The following is a 19,811-nucleotide window of genomic DNA, read 5'->3' on the forward strand; positions in this document are numbered from 1 at the left end:
CTGAACAGCCTTGAAAACCTTGGTCTGCAAGTTCTCTGCCTTCAGGCATGGCCTGGATATCTATCTACCTGTCAACCTGGCTAGCTGATTGGAAAGGATGCTGACATCTACCTGGTAGGCAGAGGCAGGTGCTGTGTGCCACCCTAGGAAAGAAGACACAGAGACATCTTCAGTATCTTACATCTGTCGGCACAGTGCTTGGTGCAGAGTAGAGTCAAATGCTTACAGAATTAACAGGTGGCCTGAGGATGTGGAAAACCTTGGTGGGATCCAGGAACTGCAGTTTCCAATCCAGCACAGAAATGAGAGGGGAAAGCCAGAAGGAATAGGACTGGAGGCTCCTGTACCACCCAACCAAAGAATAAGAGCCCAGAGCCCAGGTCTGGTTGTCTTTATTGAATGTACTCATTCATAGAAACAGAATTGCAACCATAGCATGAGACACAGAACAGAGCTATGAAACAAAGACCCAGACCTGCCTCTTCTCCCAGCCCGAGAGCTATAAAAACATGGTGGACAGAATGAAATACATTCCAGGACCCCAACCCCCTTGGCATCTGGAATGGACTTGGTGGAGTGAAATGGAGCCAAGGACCAGAGTGGCCAGGGCCCAGAGCTGGGTGACTCCATGTAAACACCAAGGCTCTTAGGCCCATATGACTAACACAGAACTTGGCTAAATACTGGACGGAAACTCAGAAGCCAGCCCTGAGTCCTATAGTGAGGCAGGGCCAGGAACAAACAGGGACCTGGCATGTCCCTCCCTTTCTAAAACAGGCACTGGGGTTCCTGCTCCCGTGAAAGAGGCAAAAGGGGCTGTGTGCTTGGCACCATTCCTCCATGGCCTCTGGACATTCTTGGGCAGTGTCAATGGCACTGAGAGGTCCCCATCTGGGGCTTGGCAGGACTGTGGGTGTGCAAGGGGACACTGAGTTGCCACTTCTCACCAACCCTGGTGCTGGCATCATTCCGGCAGCTGGTCGGATGAGAAGTGACCTCTGAGTTCAGCCCCCAGATCAGACTCAAACTGGACTGACTCACTGCTCAAGAGCCAGCTCTAAGCACAGGGTAGAGGGAGGAGGGTTGTACCTAGGCCCTTGCAGGCCTTAGCACCATAAACCTGGCACCAGCTGGCCGGCCCCCAAAGTCTCCTACCTGCATCCATCCTGGTGGGCCAGAGTGGGCAGTGATAGCAGCCAGCTGTAGACCCAGAGAGAACTGGGGTCCTGGTGCTGGACAGAGAATCAGGCACCAGACCAGGGTTCTAGAGCAGAGCATGAGAGCAAGGGCGGGCTGGGGGGGAAGGGGTCCTGCACTGAGAGGAGGGAGAATGAAGGCATGAAATGGGATAGGGCATTGCCTTCCCACCTTCCTTCTCCAAAGGGACAAACGGAGAGCCAGTGGATAGACAAAACGGATGGACAGACAAGGGTCCTGGGGAGGACCCAACACTGAGAAGAAAGCAGCAATTTGGCCAGTGTTTGGGGGATGGGGAGCAGGCCTCTTCCACAGCAGAGGCAACTGCAAGGCTCGGTGCCACCAGCAACTGTCCTGAGTCAGGCCTGGGCTGGAATCTCCAAGTCCTGCCACACCATCCAACACTGGGCAGCAGAGTTGGGACTCACACCCTTGGTGCTATGGTGGCACCTGGCAGGTGATGCAGAGGCGCTCAGACCCCCATGAGGTGAAGCCTGGGTCCTAGTATGCTGCTAGAAGACATAGATCTTGTCCCGCTGTACTGTGTCCAAGTCATCATCCAATGTCAGCAAAACCTAAGGGTGGACAGAGGGTCAGGCACAGGGAAGGAGGGGCCATCTACTCTACCACCCACTCCACCCTCAGGCCAGGTACATTACACATACCAGGAAGGACCCAAACATGGCAATGGAGGACAGGAAGTGCCAGATGTCATGGTCATCAAAGAAGTCAAGCAGGATGCAGTCACGGTTGTGTTCCCTGGACTCTGCGGGGGTTTTCTGGCAGAGGGACATGTCCATTAGCCTACTGACTGCTCTGGCGAGGCCAGGTCCAAACCTACCTCTGACCAACTCCATGGCACCCCCCATCCCTGGCAGGAAGCACCCTGCTCTGGCTCGTGACTCACTCTCACCCCCCACGGCTAACATTGGCTTTTCTCAGATCCACCAATTTCACTCTTTGCTTCTCATTCCTCCTCGCCCCTTTAGTCCTGACTTCTCTTTGTAGCCAGGAGCATGCGGCTGGGATGACTGCATGGCTTCCACTCAGAAAGCCCCAGCTCAGGCTGCAGAGATGGCTCAGAGGTTAAGAGCACCAACTACTCTTCCAGAGGTCCTGAGTTCAATTCCCAGCAACCACGTGGTGACTCACAACCATTCGTTATGAGATCTGGTGCCCTCTTCTGGTGTGCAGATATACATGGAAGCAGAATGTTGTATACATAATAAATAAATAAAATCTAAAAAAAAAAAAAAAAAAGCCCCAGCTAATTGCCTGCTGGGGCTTGGCCTTGCTCTCAAGTGACCTCAGGGTAGTTTTGTCCCAAGTCCTATACCAGGCCATGCCCTGTTCCCAGACAACAGTGGTCATGGCTGACACTTCAGATCCTCCCTGCTCTACCCACACCTCTGTGCCACAAACATTTTCTGACCCTATGTCTGGAACAGCCTGTGCTGAGGACACAGACCAAGACAAGTCTGACCCCATGGAATGCTCGGGTCTTTGCCAAGCTCCCAAATCAGTGTGTTCTTGCACATCAAAGTTGCCTTGGTCATTCCAACCTGTGTGATTGCTCAGGCGACAGTGCCTGAGTTACATAGTTTTATCCACGAGACTACGGGCAAGAACAGAGCCTGCTTCCTCCAGAAAGCTCTCCCAGGTCGCCTAACTCAGAAGCCTCACCCTTCTCTCTCCTGCATACTCCTCTACCTTAACTTGCTTTTGTCTTTCATTTCAAACATGAACTAGATATGCAGGTGTGTGGCTTAGTGGCAGAGCATGTACTCAGCATGTACAAGGGCACAGTTTTGATCCTTGGCCCTAAATAAAAAACCAGACATTTGCTACCAGTGTCTCTTTTGAACTAGACTACTGTGAATTCAAGGCTATATAGGCAGAGGCCATGTTATGTTCCTATTTTGTTTTTCTGGACAGGGTTTCTCTGTGTGGCCCTGGCTGTCCTGTAACTTACTCTGTAGACCAGGCTGGCCTCAAACTCACAGAGATCCACCTGCCTCTGTCTCCTGAGTAGTGGCATTAAAGGCGTGTGCCACCACCGCTTGGCATGACATATTCATTTCACAGATTTATAGATTGATGCATACCAGATGTCCTTTGAGGCAGTAAGAAAACAAATGTGCCTGGTTTTAAACCACATCTGTCACACACTAGCTCTATGCTCTAGGGGACATCACTTGACCTCTCTTGAGACTCAGCTGCCTTTGAGGTAACAGGCCCAAATTTCCATGCTGGCACGCTGATCAGGAGGCTTTAGTGAGAAGTCACTAAGGAAGGCCTGGCCACAGGTGGAGAACGTGCCATGGGTTGGCTTGCTACAAGCCTGGAGGTGACTACTTACCTGCCACGTGCTGAGTCCCTGGAAGAAGAAGAAAAGCGCAAAACCCCAGACCACAGAGGTACAGATGATGCAGAGTAGGGGGATAAGTTTGATCCTCTCTCCACTGCGGAGCTAGGGAGAACATGCGGCTGTCAGCCAGGCCACTGCCCACCTTTGTGTTCTTACCCGGGTCCCTCCCATATTCACAGGGCTCAACCATAGAACCCAACCAAGTCCCATGCTGGCAGCCTTGTGTCTTTGCCCGATATCCACCCTAAGCTAGGTGTCCACATACCCAAATCCCTGAGCCAACAAAGGCACTTTGCGGGGGCAGGGGGTGTGTGATCCCTCACACTGAACTACATGGAAAGTCACTGGGAGACACCAGTCCTCAGAGGCCTGGTCTATCACAAGGTCAGTGAACTCGGGCTGGAGCATGGCTTGGTGGCAGAGCACTTGCTTAGCAGGTGGCTCCCAAGAGTACATACAAGAGATTCAAACCACCCCCCCAAACCTCACTGTCAAAGATACAGGAACAGAACAGCTCCCTCCTCTCAGCCCTTCCCACTTACCTTCATAATGATATAGAAGGCAAAATAAAGCAGCAGGTTGCAGATGCCAATTGCCAGCAAGTAGGAGGCAAAGTCATTGGGGCGCATGATGAGTCCATATGCAGCCCTGAAAGGAGGAGTGAGTCTGGGGTAAGAGGGAGGGCCTCACGTCTGCCCATACCCCACCATGCCTCATCATTATATTGGACTGTGTTCGCAGGCTTACAGAAGGGTCTAGAAGCCCAGGGGCTAACACATCTCTCTTTATCCCCCATCCTTTATGTTCAACACCTCAAAACTGTCTCTAGTCCCCTAAGTCAGCCTGTGGCTGACTGTGTCCCAGCTGACTCCACGGCCACACTCACAGAGACCAGTTGATAATGTTGCCCATGACCAGGAGTACCATGCGGTCCTGAAGGGAAGCAGAGACACAGGGACTGAGACAGGGAAGAGAGACAGGGAGACAAGTGGCAGAAGGCTCAAGTCAGCCTGTCCCCACCCTACCCTGTGTTCTCTGACACACCTTGATCCCACAGGGAGGAGGGAGTCAGAGGAGGAAGGGGTTAGGGAGCTGGGCAGGTACCATATAAAGAGGCCCACTGCACTGCCGGATGCAGTCTGTGTACAGCACGTGGAGGATGCGGCGGAAGATGCCAGAGTCTGCAATGAGAGGGTGTGGCAATGAGATGGCATGGTTGAGAGGAGCCAGGTACTTCACAGCATAGTAGTGTCAAGGAGCACTCTCAATTTCCTACCCAGTGACTCCTCCATCCCAGCCCAAGAAATCTAAAGTCCCTGTGTCCAGGTACCCAAGGTCCCCCATACCCTCATACACCCTGCCCTGGGCATGACCTTACCCAGCTTCCAGCGGCCCATGTAGTAGAGCTGTGTGCTGAGGAGCAGGGTGGAAATGATATGGATGACCGAGAAGACGATCCAGAAGGCCGTGTTCCCTTTGCCAAAAACCTGTGGAGAAGCCCCAATGTGGGGTGAGGGGCTGCTGAGGGTAGCTGTTCCCATGCCCTTCTTTGCCTTCTTTGTCTGCATTCTTACTAGACAGGCTGTTTGGTTAGGCTGCAGTTATAGAGGGACCCAGGATGGCCCCTTAGGGAAGAGGCAGAACCTCTCCAGCAGTGGAGGACAGGATGAGTGCACCCCCACGTGTGTATGCATGTGCCTTTCCCATGGGGTGTGCAGAGTAGACAAGGCCCTCACCACGCCCAGAACGGAGAAGAAGATGACGATGGCCAAGCAGGCATATGCACTGTAGGCACTGGCGTTGATATCTGGGTGCCGCTTCTGGTAGAGCTTCAGCATGCAGAGGCCAGCAATCATGTACATGAATGAGGTGTCTGGGTAGGAACAGGATGTGAGCTAAAGAGACACCCATGGGGACTCCATACACAACTCTCAGCCCGGACAAGCAAAGAGTGCCTTGGAATGCTATGAGCAAGTTGGAGGGTCAGCGCTTTAGCCCCCTGAATCACACAACTTTTTAGCCAGTCTGCTGCTCTCTGAAGTTAAGAACAACTTAGTTTGAGGGTCTTGGTATATGAAAACCCTGAAGTCAGGGAGTATTTCCTGAAGGTTTTGTCTTTTCAGTTTCTGTAGGAATGACTGGAGAGGAGGCAGGACAGATGGCCATATTCTTCCTTCCTTTGTTTTTTTTTGTTTGTTTGTTTGTTTGTTTGTTTTCAAAACAGGGTCTCTCTGTATGTGTAGCCCTGACTGTCCTGGAACTCAATCTGTAGACCAGGCTGGTCTTGAACACACAGAGATCTGGAATTAAAGGTGTGTGCCACCACTACCTAGTTTACCTGGCCATCTTCTAGTCAGAGGCCATCCTCCAAGGCTCCTACCAGGTGGGATGGTAGAGGTTCAAGCAGACAAGGAGACAGCACTCACCAAACTGGAAGTTAGTATAGTTGGGGCAGACGTGGTAACAGGCGCTCAGCAGTCCCTCCATCATCAGCGCTGTGCCCATGGCATAGAATAAACCGAAGTGTTTAGGGATCCCACACTCCTACAGATTGAAAGAGAAGGAAAAGAAAAGTGAAGTGGAAAGAGAAGTGTCCTGAGAGGAGACCCAAGGGGACGGAGGAGGAAAAGGACTGGGCTATGGAGTGAGTGGGTAGTAGGGTGTGTTGTACAAGGCAGGGAAGAACAGAGTAGGGCAGGATAGAACAGCTGAGCAGGGAAGGGGAAAGCAGAGCAGGGCAAGAGTGGGTAGGGTAGAGAAGGCAAGGAAGAGTAGGGGAAATGTGGGCAGGGCAGAACCCAGAAAGGCAGGGCAGACCTGGGCAGGGCAGGGCAGGGCAAGGCAAGGTAGGGAAGGGAAGGGAAGGGAAGAGAAGGAAAGGGAAGAGAAAGAATGGGAAGGGAAGGGAAGGGAGGGGAGGGGAAGGGAAGGGAAGGGCAGGGCAGGGCAGGGCAGGGCAGGGAAGGGCAGGGCAGGGGAGGGGAGGGCAGGGCAGGGTCAGGATAGATAGTAGAGTTGGATTAGACAAAGTCTCCTTGCCAGGTGGAAGCCTTGGTGGGCAGTGGCTGGCTTACCAGAGCATAGAGGTCATTTCGCATCAGGGCCCGGTTGTGATTGATCTCTCGCTGCAGAATGATGAGCAGGAAGAGCAGCCCCAGCAGGATGTAGCCCAGGTTGCTGAGGATGTTGTTGAAGGCGCTAGAGGGCACAAGACACGCACATAGCTTACACTCAGGCCCTTCCCTTTCTTCTGCCAGCAGGATTCACAAAGCCCTACCCTGCACTGCTCACTGCTGCCTACCCTACCCACCCCTAGGCCAGCACAATCCCCACCTGAGGTTACCCAGTGGGTGGGCACAGAGGAAGTTGTAGTAGCAGATGTCCTGGTTCCCTGTGACATTCACCACCTGTGGGGGCAGGGGTGCAAAGGTATTAACATGCCTGACTCAGCAAGGAGCCCGTGCCACACCACCTGGGTCCAACTGGCAAGTCAAAAGCAGTACCAGCCTGGCTGACATGTGTGTACACAGTACCCAGGCTGGTGCTCTTTTAAGAGTGAGTGTGTGTATGTGTGTGTGTGTGTGTGTGTGTGTGTGTGTGTGTGTGTGTGTGTGCTTTAGGTGGCACAGATGCCTGCCATTGTCCTCTTTATATATGTGCCTCACAGTAAGGGGAGGGAAGTCACACTCACAAAGTCCTGTGACCTCTATTTTGTAGACCCAACCCCAGCTTCACTTTGCCCCCAATTCGCAGGTGAAGAGACTGCTCAGAAGTCCAGTGTCTCACAGCAAAAGTAGAATTGGGATCTGAAAGCTGGTCCCTTGACCTATGTTCACAGCAGCCTCTGCCTGCAATGGTTCTAAAGGGTGAGGCAGTCACAGACAGATGCTCCAACCCTCGCCCTCTCACCGTCTGATAGGTGATGACCAGCTGCACCACAGGAAGGGCGTAGAAGACCGCAATGGTTGCTATGTTCCTGAGGGGCGGGAGGGCCGTGGTAAGGTGGGCAGGACCCATGAAGCTGCCCTGTAGTAACAGGACTCCCTGTCTGTGTAGCCCACTCACCAGAAGTAAATCTGGTACTTTTTCCGCAAAACACGTTTGTCCTTTCGTGCCAGATCAGCCACACAGAGATATTGCTAAGGAGAAGCAGGAGTGAGCCTCACTTACCCAGCACCTGGGGGAACCCCTGCCACCCAGGTTAGGGCAGGCACATGGGGCTTCCCTCAGAGAAGCCCAGAATTCAGTCGGCAGGGTTCTGGAACTCCCCACTTCTGTGGCTAATTAGGTCAAGAGGGCTTGCCCAATTAGTCTGGAAGAAACTAGAAATCAGGCTGACTTCTCCTAGAACCCATCCTACCTGTCCCAGATCAGCCCTTCCCCTTCACATCCCTAACAAGTCACAGAGACATGCTGGGTGTGACCTCAACAGAGTCCCTTCCTCCAGAAACCCTGACCAGTGTCAGGCCATGTATGTCAAACCTTGGTGCGAATGACATTTTTGTCTGAATCAATATCAGTCAATGTGTCATAGTCATCCTCTTCCACAGAGCTCATGGAGTCCAATCGTGGCCGAGTACCCACTGGGTCAAAGGAACGGTCTAGGAATGGCAAAGAAAAAGGGTGTGGGCCAGCAGGACCAAACACTGGGTCTGCCCCCACCCATCAGAAGCAAATGTCAGAATTATCCAACAATGGGGAAGAGGCGAATTGTGGGCCAAGGCTCAGAGCAGTAGGGCAGGTGGCTCAGATGCTGGGAGGAGATGCACTCCTAACTCAGTGGGAGCCAGTGGGAGTTCTGCCAGAGGCCACTGAACAAGAATGACTGCAGGCCTGCTCCACTCCTGGCTCTGGTCCCTGAGCTAGCGCTTTCCAGGCCAGGACACTGAGTGGACCCCAGTTACAAGTACAGGACTGAACTTAGCCAATCATGCAGATTAAAAGGTGCCCAGTCCTGTGGGGTTCTGAGAAGACAAGCCATGGCCACCCTTGGGTTAAACCCTAGTTAGAGGAAAGGGTGTGAGAAAAAGCACCAATCCTTGTCTTCATCTCCTGCCTTCACAAGCCTCCTCCTGTTACCTCACCCGACCCAAACCCCTAAAGGCCAGAAGGTGACACCCAGACCCAGGATCCCTTGGCCAGCAAGCCAGGGAAGGAGGACGCTGGCAAGAAGACAGTGAACTAGGACATCTTACTGGCGGCCAGTGCCTGTCTATCTCAGAAGACACACGGGCTGGCACTGGTGGACCTTGATAGGGAAGCCATGCACTAAACATCTTTCTGGCCCCAGGGATGGCCAGCTCCACTGACCGACCATCCTGGCAGGAATTGATTGGCAGGGCAGCCCTACCCCCTCCCCACATCTACCCATGGCAATGCACAGCTGCCGCATCTGGCCAGAGGGAAGGCGCCGCTTGAACTGGTCGTGCCCTTCAAAGGAAAGGGAAAGTTACAGGGGAACTGAGGCCAAGTAGGAAAGAGAGGAAGAAGGGGGCAGAAGAGCAGCCCTTCCCTGGTTCCAGCATCTGGCACAGAGGCAACCGCCCACCAGGAAGTTTCAGCTAGTCAACAGCAGCCCTGCAGCACACACCCCACTCCATGGCTCACTCACCCTGGTAACCGTAAGAGATGTCCCCTGAACCCGTGCTTTCAGCCAGCCCATCAGTGGATCCGGAAGCATTTTCTGCAGGCGGGAATAAGTGGTGAGGCAGGTGGGAGTGACCTCAGAATGAGACTCCAGAACTTTTCCTAGAGAGCCCTGAGTAGCTGCAAGGGCATGGCCAACAGGAGGCGGCAGCAGAAGCTGTGGCTGGGCATGGGCAAATGCAGTCCTGACTTTGACACGTACCAAAGGAGCCATAGTTGTAACCCTCATAAGGGGCATTGCCAGGAAAGGAATCGGCCAAGACCCGATGACCTGCAATGAGAAGTCAAGGTCCACTTAGACCTGTGAGCAAAGGGAAGGGGTGGGGGGAGAGAAGGGAGAACCTGGGAAAGCCACAGAGGAGCCATGCCAGCAGTAAGAAAGACCACAGATCCCAACACCCACCTCACCCCACAACATATCACTTCAAGCAGACAAGCCACCCTGTGTTCTAAAAGTGGGAACAAGCTGGGCATGGTAGGCCATGCCTTTAATCCTAGCACTTGCCTAGCTAAGACAAGACCAGTGCTACATACTTGAGGCTAGCCTGCACTACATAATCAGTTTCAGGCTATCCTGAGCTATGAATGAGATCTTGTCTAAAAAGAATTTGTTTTTGTTTTTCTGAGAAACAAAACAGGGTTTCTCTGTGTAGCTTTGGAGTCTATCCTGGCACTGGCTCTGGAGACCAGGCTGGCCTCGAACTTACAGAGATCCGCCTGCCTCTGCCTCCCAAGTGCTGGGATTAAAGGCGTGCGCCACCAACGCCCAGCTTAAAAGAATTTTTAATTAAAAAGGAAAAGAAAACTTGAGAGAGGTTGATCAAGGAAACAACCTATCTAAGCCACCAAGGAACATGACATCTAGTGCCTAAAGCCCTCCCTAGGTAGCCCTTATGCTTCACCTTCCTCCCCCTGGACAGCAGCTCCTCTGCCCACAGCACCCGGAGCTTACCAAGGAGAGAAGCTGAGAGAGAGGTCCAAGCAGGAGGGAAGGCACAGAGAGAAGTGATGAAGGAAAGAGAGAGAATGGAAAGTTAACCACTTGAGACTGAGGTGCACAGCCTGAGGCAGGCTGGCAGTACAGCAAGCCACCAGTACAAACCAGAGGATAGTTTCCAGAGTGTCTATGAAGGGGCGAGCCAAGCCCCCAACCTGTTTCCACTTGTGAAATGTTACTTCCAGGCTGAACATGAAGAAGCCACCAACCTGCCCTTCTCTGACCCTTCCCTTCCCCAGCCCTGCTCCCCGTCTCCCCACAACAGATCCACCCAACCCCTGTTCCCTGGAGATACCACTTTCTGGGCAGGCTCGGTCTATGGCCACCAGCAGAGTCTTCTTCCTTTGCCTGCAGGAATTCAGAGGACAACAGAGGCAGGGTGAGGACCTGTCTTAGGCTAGCCTAACTTTCCTTCTATCCTCTCTTTGCATATAACCCCTGAATCCTTGGCTTCTCACACACCAGCGAATAAAAGGGTGTCCCCAGCTTGGGAAGGAATGATGGGATGAGCCTGTTTACAAAGAAATAGTCCATGGACCACAGGTCCCAATGAGTGCTTGTCTGGCCCACCCCTGAAGGGCCAGTGGGACCATCCCATTCTCTCTCCCGTGCCCCCGTCCAACAACCACTTTAGAGCAGGGACAGCCCAGCAGTCCCACCTCACCTCCAGTTCTCCCAACAGGCCAGGAGCACAGTCAGCAGGTAGAAGGAGAGAAATATGCCCAGGCAAAAGAGCATCCCACCAACGTAGGCCTCAGCTGTGGAGAGGGAAAGAGGAAGGCGAGTACAGTGACAACACAGCAGCCCTTCCCATGCTGCCTCTGGATGCCAAGGGACCCCAGGGATCTGGTTCCTCTTCCCCTGAAAGCAATGGCCAGCCAGCATGAACTATTGTTCAATACACCAAACTCTGGCACTCGACTCATGTTGTTTCCTAGAACTTCCTCTCCTACTTCTACAAAACTCCACATTGGCCTAAGCTTCAAACTACAGCTCAAAGGTGGTGCCTCCAGGTGGCCTTATCTATTGTACATTCTCAGTGACCTGTCCTTTGCTCATCCCAGCTCTCAGGACCCTACAGAGCCCTCCTGGCTCCCACCTAAGGGCTTCCTAAGAGCTGTAGTTTTAGCAAACAAGATGGCTCAATTAGTATTGAGTAAATAATCCACAGGAGAGGTGGCTCTCCCAGCACAATCCCTTATTTTGCTCTTAGTTAATTTACTTAGTGTGTATACTGCATTTAGAGTTGCTTGTTTAAGATGCATTTATTTTTGTTTTTTTATGTGTGAATACTTTGCTTGCATGTATATGTGCACCATCACATAGGTGCCTATCAAAGCCAAAAGAGTGTATCAGATCCTAGAGTTACAGACAGTAGTGAGCAGCCATGTGGGTGCTGTAGATTAGTACTTGGATCCTCTGGAAGAACAATCAGTGCTTTTAGGAGCTGAGGCATTTCTCCAGCCCCAGTTGTCTGGATTTCTTGTTTGTTTTTTGTTTTTTTGAGACAGGGTTTCTCTGTAGCTTTCAAGGCTATCCTAGAACTCGCTCTACAGATTGGGCAGGTCTCGAACTCACAGAGATCTACCTGCCTCTGCCTCCTGAGTGCTGGAATTAAAGGCATGCACCACCAACGCCAGGCTCAGCCCCAGTTGTTTTCATTGCTGTTTATTTTGTTTTGCTTTTTTGAGACAAGGTCTCATGTTCAAACTGGCTTTGAACTCAGGACATAACCAAGGATGAGTCTGAGCTGATCTTCCTGTTTCTACCTCCAAACTGCTGGGATTAAAGAGGGGTGTGCCACTGTGCCAAGTTCCTTATTTCGATCTTATATTCTTCGGTTTAGAAAGGATCCCATTTAAAAACTCAATAGACATTGCTGAGCACTGACTAGGGGCCCAATATTCTAATTCTGGCTAAACCTACAACTGACGGGACAGAGATTCTACTGCTAAGTGACAAGGAGTAAATGAGAACTTGCTCTTCAGTTAGGCCATGGACCCTGTCCGATATTACACTGGGATCTACCTTCTGAATTTCTCTGGCTGGACACCTGCTCAGAACACTCCTTTCCATCCCAGTACCTGCTGGGTAGGAAGGTCCTTGCCACCCTTCCCATTCAAAGAACACATCCTTTCCTGGGTCTGAGGAAGAAGCAGGGAGGTTTGTCCATCTTTCTCAGATACCCACACTTACATGTGACAGCTTGAGAAACCAGTACTGATAGGGTTTTCTGACGATGCCCTTGATCCACTGGTTCATCTGGAAGTAAAATGTCAAAATGGAAAAGAAATGGTTGTTTGGAACTTAGCCTGGGTTGGTGGAACCTGGCCTCAGAGAATCTAGGGCCCCAAACTCACATCTCATCGGATCCACCAATAGCCACGGAGGCTCTTGTGCCTCCTTCAAAGCCACTGAGCCTGACCCATCCCTACACAGTGCATGAAACATACCTTCCACAAAAGGATAGTAGGGCAAGGACCCCCCACAGGCCTGGTCCTCGGTCTTCACCACCACCACCACATAAAAACTGTTGCTGGGGAAGTCTTTACGCTGTAGAATAAAGAGGACGAAGACAGGGATGACCTCTGTCATCACCACTACTTTTCTCTGAATCTGAACTTTGGACCAGATCCTATAAGCTCTTCCTATGTATAATTTACTCAATCCCTACAAAGATCCCCCTTCCTCACATTTCTGTGGTACTGAGTGAGGGTCTAATAAAGGCCTCTCAAATGGCAGGCAGATGCTCTACTACTAAGCTAAACCACAGGAGAGATGCTGCCATTATCTTTTTGTTTTGTTTTGTTTTTTTGTTTTTGTTTTTGTTTTTCGAGACAGGGTTTCCCTGTGGCTTTGGAGGCTGTCCTGGAACTAGCTCTTGTAGACCAGGCTGGTCTCGAACTCACATAGATCCACCTGCCTCTGCCTCCCGAGTGCTGGAATTAAAGGCGTGTGCCACCACCACTCGGCGATGCTGCCATTATCTTTGTGAAGTTAGGGCTGGAGCCCAAACCTGTACCCACACTCTAGCCAGGTGAACAAATGGACGAGCATGTGGCCCACACAGATGGTTTGGGGCGCCAGCCAGAAGAGATGGCTCCACTCACATATATCAAAGCACCCCAAACTGCGGGAATGGAGTAGGGGGTGCTGAAGAATCCAGCAACACTGAAAGACTTCTGAATGTGTGATAACCAAAAATTATTTAAAATCAAGTGCATCCTGCATCCAAGCACTCACTAAAAGCACTCACCCCTGTATTGGGTGACGTCACCTCAGCCTTGGTTCTGAACACACATATGTACTTTGTGTACACATGCCATCTCACCACATGAAGCCAGGGAACACTGTCTGAAACCCAGCTTGGATGCTGGACTATTGTATGCTCTGAACTGCAGTGTGTTCACTGCACACGCCAAGTTTTCTGCTCTCATAGAAACATAGTGGTTTAGTAACAGAAAAGAAGACGTCTAGTATTTTCCTACCACCACATCTCAAGCATGTAAGGATAATCACTACATCTTAGGACTGGATTGTGTTAGGTAGGGTGTTTGGTTTACAAAACTGTTTTGTGTTGCTACAGTACTCGTTGAGTTTTGTCTTGGGATTAGGATAAGATTTTCAACAATTTTTTTTAAAATATGAAACGCTTCACAAATTTGCATGCTATCTTTGCTCAGGGGCCATGCTAATCACTAAAACTTCCCAATTTTATTTATTTCTAATTTATTTTATGTGCATTGTTATGAGGGTGTCAGATCCCTTGGAACTGCAGTTACAGACAGTTGTGAGCTGCAATGTGGGTATTGGGAATTGAACCTGGGTCCTCAGGAAGAGCAGCCAGTGCTCCTAACTGCTGAGCCATCTCTCCAGACCCCGTTCTAATTTTAGTATATTTGTTGCTAAAGCAAGAACTCAACAATATCTAAAATGGCCCTAAATATGCTTCTGCCACTTTGTACTATACACTTATGCAAAGTGGTACCCTCAACATTGACAGTAATGAAATACGAGTGTTGCTTCTGAGTGAACCTCTGCTCTTGTGGCAGAACTGGTCTGTACCTCCACATTACTCCTGAATAAAATCCCTTGCTGATTAAAAAAATAAATAAAAAAAAAAATAAGAGCTAGAGAGATGGCTCAGTGGAGAAAAGTTTCTCAAGCACAAAGGTCACAGTGGGAAAAGTTTATGAAGCCCCGGTGTAAGGCAGGGATGGGTAGAAAGACAAGTGCAGGGTGTGGGGACGCCTCCAGCTCATCAGCCAACCCCATCTCTCAGGCCATGTACATTTCCTACCTGTACAGTGATGGCAGCCTTCTTAGTCATAGTCTGGTACATGCCGATGAAGGCTACGTTGTTGTCTAGATCATAGACAGGGCACTACAGGAGAAGGAAGAAAGAGGTGGATGGAGAGGGGACTGGGCTCTGGCCCCTTTTTCAATGTCCCAATTATTTTCTGGTGGAAGATAAAATGAGCGACAACTTACCAGGACATCCTGGATGGAGATGACTGAGCAGGGGAAGGCCTTCTTGGACGTCACTTTGACAATTACAGAGTCTACACCATCAGGAAACTCATATTTGAAGTACTGAGAATAAAGGAAGGGCGGAGAGAGTGCTATCTCAGGAGGGTGCTCTCTCTGCCTCTCTAAGAAGGGATCAGTCTCCTACAAAGGAGATGCCAGGACCTTCTTGGCTCAGGCAATGAAGCTATCTGGGGAGAAGAGCCTTGGCCATGAGTAGCCCATTCCTGCATGACCCTGAGCTCTGCTCTCCCACCACCTCAGCTGGACACACAGGACAGTGCCTGAGAGGCAGAGTGGGAAAGACAGCATCCAGACCCTATCACTGCAGTGTCCCTGTCTGTCTGTCCACACAGGACCTCCAAGAGTCCCTCCACAGAGACTGCGTTAACTATGGTCCTAGTAATCCCAATGACTGCTTCTGTTCTCAGTTCAAGTCGGCCCCCAATTTTCTTTTTGTTGTTGTTGCTATCTTGAAATGGGGTTTCAAGTCCTGGCTGGCTTGGAACTCACTGTGTAGACCAAGCTGACTTTAAACTCAGAGATCTACCTGCCTCTGCCTCCTGAATGCCAGGATTAAAGGCATGTGCCACCATGCCAAGCTAAGAGATCCCCATTTTTGACAAGGGTTTTTACCTGGGGCTGGGCTGCAGTGGTATTGAAGGTAAATGGCTCCCCAGTCCTATAGGGCAGAGAAAAACCCCAGTCACTCCTAACTCGTTGGGAAGATGACTCAGGTTTTATGGTGTCTTCGCTCTATCCTGAATACCTGAGTACAAAATTGTCCACTCGATTGACTCGGAGCTGGTAAGTGGTGTTGACTGGTGACAGGGTGGACACATCCACATAGAAAAACTGGACCTCTGACTCATTCTTGGTGGGGGGCTGACACAGAGTTCGTTCAACTTTTTGGTAGAGGTACTTACGCTGATACCTATGGTTCAAGACAGAGAGGTGACTAGTCCCAACCAGTCTGGCACGATAGGGAAATGAGGCTCCAATTCTTTCTATCAGGTCCCCATACCTCCCAAACTCTGGGCTGACCAAGCTGGCCCTCATGACACCAGGCTCAGGGAGAAGGGAGGAGAAACAAAAGGCTCTCCTGGGTGAGGCTCCCTACAAGACCTGGGTAGGCAGCCCCTCCCTTCATCCCCAGGTCCTACTCACAGCCCTCGCAGGATTAAGGGCACCTGGAAGGATACAACAGCCTCTTTCTGGCGGACCACGAACAGCAAAGGCGCCCCTTTCTGCTTGTTCAGGATGTTCACAGACACTCGCACGCCCTCGGTCTGCAGATGACAAGGGAGTGCTCTCACTCAAACTCAGCCCCACTGTCCCTCAAACACATGACTCTACAGACTGTATGCCCTGTGCTATCCATCCTGGCCAGCCAGGACACCACTATGCTTCTCCTTGTGTGGCAATAAGCTCTGTCTCTAGAAGGAGCTGGCACTGAGGGATATGAGGCTTGGGGAAGCTCACTTGCTCTTGGAAGATGTGGGTTTGTGGAGCAGCAGGTCCGAGACAACTGCAGGATATGCAGAAGAGCCCTTAAGAGGTTCCAAGATAGCCCATATGCACACACATGGACATGCACACGTGTATACACATATGTCTGTGCACACACTGACAGAGGAGAGCAAGAAGTGTCCTCAATCTTCCTCTTTGTGTACCAGGAAACCAGCAAAAAGCTCTGGTTCCAGGACTACTTTGGAGGCCAGATCCCTGCAGGGAGGGGCAGACAGGAACAGTGGGGAAAGTGTTGAAATGCAAGTTGCATCTCTATTTCTGACCAAGGGCCAAATGTGAAGTGGCTTTATGTTGGAACCTTAATTGCCCACCTCTAAATAACCCACTCTATGCTGTGAATGAAGCCACAGAGGCCAGTGAGAGTTTGAAAGTGACAAATCACAAGAATGTTACTGGTTCCTAGGCTGCTGAAACCAAATCTAGGGGTAGCATTTCCCCAAATCTGGGGTAGGGGCCTCTTCTAGGAAGACCCCTGGACTGAAAGAAGAAATCAAAGTTCAGGGAATGGATCCTGATGGTAGACCCTGGCCTGCCACAAAGCAAACCCCTTCCCATCCGCAAGAAAATCCCAGATGCCTCGTTCTAAACTCCACTGCTTCCCAGTCAATCCAGATCGGGCCTTGAAGAGAGAGAGCAAGAGAGCTAGGCAGGAGGCCACACAGCCAGGCAGCAAGCATTCTCCCAGGCTGCACTTTGCCTAGGCCCAGCTAAGCCTGCCTTCTACTTTCACTACTGGGGAGAAATGAGTAAGAAGTCAGACAGTTCTCAGCTTGAAACAAACTCCCTTTTCTCTTGCCACTCCGCTTGCGGAGGACCTTATCTCTGTCATCGTCAACTTACAAGGCCAGCTGGCTTTCAGAGTGAGGCAAGGTCTGCCTCCTTCACCTCCCTGTGAATTGTGGCAGTAACTTGCTGGAGCAGAGCTTTTCAGTTCTAAGTTGGCCCCAACCGGGAGTTGTCTGAGCAAGCCCGGTAGAAGCCAGTTTCCCTCTCACCCCGACCTCACGCAGCTTTCAAGTTGCGAGCCAGGGTAGGGAGCAGGACAGACCAGCCCAGATCACAGCTGGTGGCAGGGAACTTCCCAAGCTGCCCAGCTGAAACTGCAGGGAAAGCTGGTGGAAACGAGGCCCGGGCAAGGGGAGAGCGGCTCGGAGGCTGGCGGAGAGGGGGACAGGAGTGGCATCAGGGCCGGGCCGGGCACCCACCCTCTCAGCCACCCTGTGACAGTGGGGTCCCGCGCTCACCCGGTTGCGGGTCACGGTGTGGTTGAAGGTGTAGATGTTGAGCAGCTCGCTGTTGACGTCGTCCGCGTAGGTGCGCTCAAACTCCGCGTCTTTCTGCGAGACGTTCTTGGGCCCCAGAGCCCCCAGGTGGCTCTCGACGGCGACCACCAGGAGCACGCACAAGGACAGACGTCGGGCGAACATGGCCCGGGGCGGCGGGGGATGGCGACAGGACGGCGACCGGGCGCGTTGCGGCTGCCGCAGCAGCTTCCAGCATCTCACCGGGACCAGAACTTTAACCCCGGCCAGAGATAGGACGCGTCCCCTCCCTGGAGCCGCTCCTGGGCCTCACGCGGACCCCAGCTCGCGTGGGCGGCACCGCGACCCGCAACCCCGGCCCGGCCCGGCCCGGCCGGAGACCCGGCGTCCGCTCGCGCCGGGAGAGCGGAGGCGGCGGTGGCCCTGGCCCGGAAGCTTCCCGGACGCGGGCCCTTTAAGGGCGGCGGACGCGGCGCAGAACTCTGGGCCACCAGGCGCCGCGCCGCGGTAAACAGCGGGGCTGCGCCCGCCCGCTGACGTCAGGGGAAAACCGACGCGGGTTTAAAGGGCCAGGCCGCCTCTAACTGCTTCCCACGCTGCCGTCGCCGCCTCCTTCGCCGACCTGCGAGTGTCTGGAGAAGAACCACTAGGTGTTGGAATCTTGTTTTTGTGGTCCGCGGTTTTTGTCTTTTGGCTTTTTTTAGAGAATGGGTCTCACATAGCCCAGATAGCCCGGGCTGGCCTGGAAGCGATTGTGTAAGCTTGAGGGCCTTGAACTTCTGACCCTCCTCCCGCCTCTGTCGCCTAGTATTGGCATTACAGGCGCGATTCACAGCGTGATGGGTCTAGTTGACCGATGTTCTTTGCTCAAGCAGGAATCCCTCCCCATTTCCCCCGCCCCGCCCCATTAACCCCAGCTTCGTTTATGTTTTGTTTTGTTTTGTTTCTTCTCACTGGTTCATAAAAACTGAAGAACCACCCGCCCACTAAATGGAAGCTGAGTTGCCTCTCCCCTCCTACTACAGGGGCCACACTGTTGCGAGGACTAGGATGCCCTCCAGCCTGCGGGCTGTTTACCTTCTCTGCAGAGGCTGTTTATGTTTTTCGAGATAGGGTTTCTCTGTGTAGCCAGGGCTGTCCTGGAACTCGCTCTGTAGATCAGGTTGGCCTCAAACTCACAGAGATCCACCTCCTCTGCTTCCTGGATGCTGGGATTAAAGACGTACCACCTCCGCGTGGTCTGCTTGCTTTTACCAAGTCCACGGAAAGATTCTGACCTTCAGTGTTACTTGGCAAAAACTATTCCAGGAAATATTTTGGTGCTGTGCTTCTAGAGATTTAAAAGAGCTTTATACCCTTTAATCCAGTCATTCCACTCCTGGGACTGTGTCCTGGGAATAAATACTAACAAAATATGTGGACAGCAATTCGAGGCCAGCCTGGTCTACAAGTTCCAGGACAGCCAGAGCTGTTACACAGAGAAACACTGTCTTGAAAAACCAAAAATAAATGAGAATTTAAAAATAAATGAAAAACAAACATTAAAAAATTTTAATGTGTAAAGAGTGGATGAGGTAGTTCAGAGGCTGCAGGTGCTTGCCATGATGTCTGATGACCCGAGTTCCATCCCTAAGCCCCTGATGGTGAAAGGAGAAAGGAGAAACCTGACTCTGCAAGTTGTCATCAGACCTCCACATTCATGCTGTAGCAAATGGACCTGACATACACACACACACACACACACACACACACACACACACACACACACACACACACAGATACTTATAAAGAAACAGCCGGGCATTGGTGGCGCACGCCTTTAATCCCAGCACTCGGGAGGCAGAGGCAGGCGGATCTCTGTGAGTTCGAGGCCAGCCTGATCTCCAGAGTGAGTGCCAGGATAGGCTCCAAAGCTACACAGAGAAACCCTGTCTCGAAAAACCAAAAAAAAAAAAAAAAAAAAAAGAAACAGAGAAAAGGTTATGGATTCAGCCCCCAGTATCAGAAGTGAATAAATAACTTCCTACAATTATATGTATTGTATTTCTTTAGACAAATTATGTGTTTAAAGAAAAAGAAATATGGCCAACCCTGAAGCTGTCAGATGGCCTGGCTGAAAGCATGTAGGACAATGCCACCTCATCAGAGCATTATCCACTGGCAAGATTATACAGTCTAGACATCTGGTACTGTCTTCCTACAGGAGCATTCTTCCAATGACCAGCTATAAATATTTATTCATTCCCACCAATATTTAATAAGCACATACTATGTCCCAAGAAGT

The 19,811-nt window shown here is 51.5% G+C and overlaps 1 protein-coding gene and 1 pseudogene across 6 annotated transcripts; both read right to left on the bottom strand.

The window, feature by feature from the left end:
• Positions 1–376: 376 nt before the first annotated feature.
• On the bottom strand, positions 377–18,005 carry Sidt2 (SID1 transmembrane family member 2). 6 transcript variants are annotated; one of them, XM_027412041.2, is made up of 27 exons: positions 17,510–18,002; positions 15,903–16,024; positions 15,505–15,669; positions 15,372–15,417; positions 14,700–14,801; positions 14,509–14,592; positions 12,662–12,761; positions 12,405–12,470; positions 10,873–10,966; positions 10,504–10,556; positions 9,414–9,482; positions 9,177–9,248; positions 8,933–8,995; positions 8,048–8,166; positions 7,631–7,704; positions 7,475–7,541; positions 6,899–6,972; positions 6,640–6,763; positions 5,992–6,109; positions 5,302–5,438; positions 4,944–5,052; positions 4,670–4,746; positions 4,452–4,498; positions 4,108–4,213; positions 3,557–3,667; positions 1,863–1,976; positions 377–1,772 (listed from the first exon to the last, which is right to left on the bottom strand). In XM_027412041.2, exons 1-27 carry the CDS (start codon positions 17,690–17,692, stop codon positions 1,710–1,712), a joined length of 2,559 nt encoding a protein of 852 aa, XP_027267842.1. In that variant the 5' UTR covers positions 17,693–18,002; the 3' UTR covers positions 377–1,709. The 6 variants fall into 6 exon arrangements, 5 of the variants coding, with proteins under 5 accessions (XP_027267842.1, XP_027267843.1, XP_027267844.1 ...); XM_027412042.2 differs by lacking the exon at positions 8,933–8,995 and having other exon boundaries at positions 17,510–18,001; XM_027412043.2 differs by lacking the exons at positions 7,475–7,541; positions 7,631–7,704 and having other exon boundaries at positions 17,510–18,004.
• Positions 13,847–13,947, bottom strand: LOC113830892 (annotated as a pseudogene).
• Positions 18,006–19,811: the final 1,806 nt, after the last annotated feature.

The sequence above is a fragment of the Cricetulus griseus genome, chromosome 4, assembly GCF_003668045.3.
Source record: "Cricetulus griseus strain 17A/GY chromosome 4, alternate assembly CriGri-PICRH-1.0, whole genome shotgun sequence".
Lineage (NCBI taxonomy): Eukaryota > Metazoa > Chordata > Mammalia > Rodentia > Cricetidae > Cricetulus > Cricetulus griseus.